Genomic DNA, 1,885 nt, shown 5'->3' with positions numbered 1-1,885 from the left:
GTCCCGCCCTTGGGTCCACCCCTCGGGCGGCGGGCGGCGGGGCCATGTGCCCCCCGGTCAGCGGGCGGTACTGGGCGGAGGGCGTGTCCCACCTCTATGCGTCCTGGATGTACCAGCTTCAGCATGGCGGCCGGGCGAGGATGTGCTTCGCCTGCTTCAGGACGGCCTTTCAGGAGCTTCGAGCGTTCCTGGAGTCCGAAGACTGGGAAGATGAAGACTGGGACCCCGAGCTGATGGACTACACGGAGGAGGGGTCTGAGCAGGGGTCGCCCCTGGGGCCGGGCCAGGGGCAGCCCGCCCTGGCCGCAGGGCCCGTGGAGTCCGAAGGGGTGGGCCTGCACCACCACTTTGTGCCCACGGAGCTGGAGCCTCAGGACGCCGCCCCCCTGGGCCTGGGCGCCGAGGCAGCCGACTGGACTCAGGGCCTTCCCTGGCTTTTGGGGAGGCTTCCGGTCTGCTCGCACTGGCCCAGCCCGTCTCCTCCGAGGCAGGGGTTCTTCAAGGCGGACCTGCCCCCGGGGGAGCCCATGGTGTTGAAGCTGGGCACCACCCAGGCCATGGACCCCGCCGAGGCCAGGGCCTGGTTGCTGGACCTGCAGGTCCTCTACATAGTGGGCTGCTATGACGCCGTCTACCTGCGGAAGATGAAGGCGGCGTGGGCCCTGCAGACCCCAGGCCAGTGCTGGGAGCTGCTGCTGGAGCCGGACGAAGTGTGGGTGGTGCAGTACCAAGACGCCCCCCAGAAGCAAGACCTGCACCGGTGGAAGCTGAGCGTTCTGGAATCCTCCCCTTCAGGGGAGGATGAAGAGCTGGTCCCTGCGGACTCAGCCCTGCTCAAGAGGGGGTTCACCGTTCTCTCCTATTTACCCAGGGCCGTGAGGGAGGCAGAGGAGGGGGCCTCAGCCTCTAGGCCACAGCCCTGGCCCCTGGGGTGGGATCCCATTGGCAGCGGCAGCAGCGGCGACGGCGGTGGCGGCGGCGGGCTCTGGGGGCCTGGGGAGGGCCTGGCTGTCATGGGAGCCTCTGCCCTGGGGGAGCTGCCACGCTTCCAGCCCTTCGGCCCGGGGCCCCAGAACTGAGGGACCGAGGCCCCGGGTGGTCACCATTGTCCTGGCTTCCCCAGGACACTGGAGGCTGGGCAGGCCTGGCCGCCGCCTCGCCGCAACAACCGGGGTGGCACCTGGCGGGGGATGGGGCCTTGGGCCTGTGGGGGAAGAATGGTGAGCGGTCTGGGCGCTGAGAAATGGGACCTGCTCGGGCCCCAGGGGAAGCAACACAAATGCCAGAATTGGGGAGAGAAGAGTTTACTGGTTGGCTGCCGTGGCGGGAGGGGTAGGACACTGATGAGGATGTGCCAGCGCGATCAGCCACGTAGAGTGTGAGTGTGAAGCGTGCACCAGCCCAGCCTGGACTTGTGGAGAGATGCTGTGAGTGGCACACCTGCTTAGGCCCAGGCTGAAGTCCTGCCGGCAGCGTCACCTGATGGTCTCTGGGGCGCTACCTGACCCTGTCAGCAGCGCTGGATGCTCTAATCTGTAGCGGAGAAGATCTGATTCCAAATGTTGGCCATTTAATGCAGTTTGACAGTTTAGTTTTCTTTGTTGTTTTTAATTAAATAAAGCACTAAAAGTTTTGCATCAAGCCCCTGTGCTGCTGCTTCCTCGCATGGCCCTTGTCAACTGGTCTTGTCTCGGGTCCGGGTTGAGCTATCCTTACGGGTTAAGGTCCCCTGGGAGCAGGGGACAGAAGGGCAGAGGGAGGGTTCTGGTTAATTTTTGGCTCATGAGAGGAGTTTGTTTCACAGGTGTTTTATCACATTATAAATAACAAGTACAAACACACACACTTAAAGTAGGGGCCGGGCTTTGAACAACACGTATGTCAT

The 1,885-nt window shown here is 63.6% G+C and overlaps 1 protein-coding gene across 1 annotated transcript; it reads left to right on the top strand.

Moving 5' to 3' along the window:
* On the top strand, positions 1–1,079 carry TEX19 (testis expressed 19). The gene has a single exon (XM_047758646.1). It carries the CDS (start codon positions 45–47, stop codon positions 1,077–1,079), a length of 1,035 nt encoding a protein of 344 aa, XP_047614602.1. The 5' UTR covers positions 1–44.
* The last annotated feature ends 806 nt before the right edge of the window (positions 1,080–1,885 follow it).

Source organism: Phacochoerus africanus, chromosome 14, assembly GCF_016906955.1.
Source record: "Phacochoerus africanus isolate WHEZ1 chromosome 14, ROS_Pafr_v1, whole genome shotgun sequence".
Lineage (NCBI taxonomy): Eukaryota > Metazoa > Chordata > Mammalia > Artiodactyla > Suidae > Phacochoerus > Phacochoerus africanus.
This window is presented reverse-complemented; position numbering and strand designations above follow the sequence as displayed.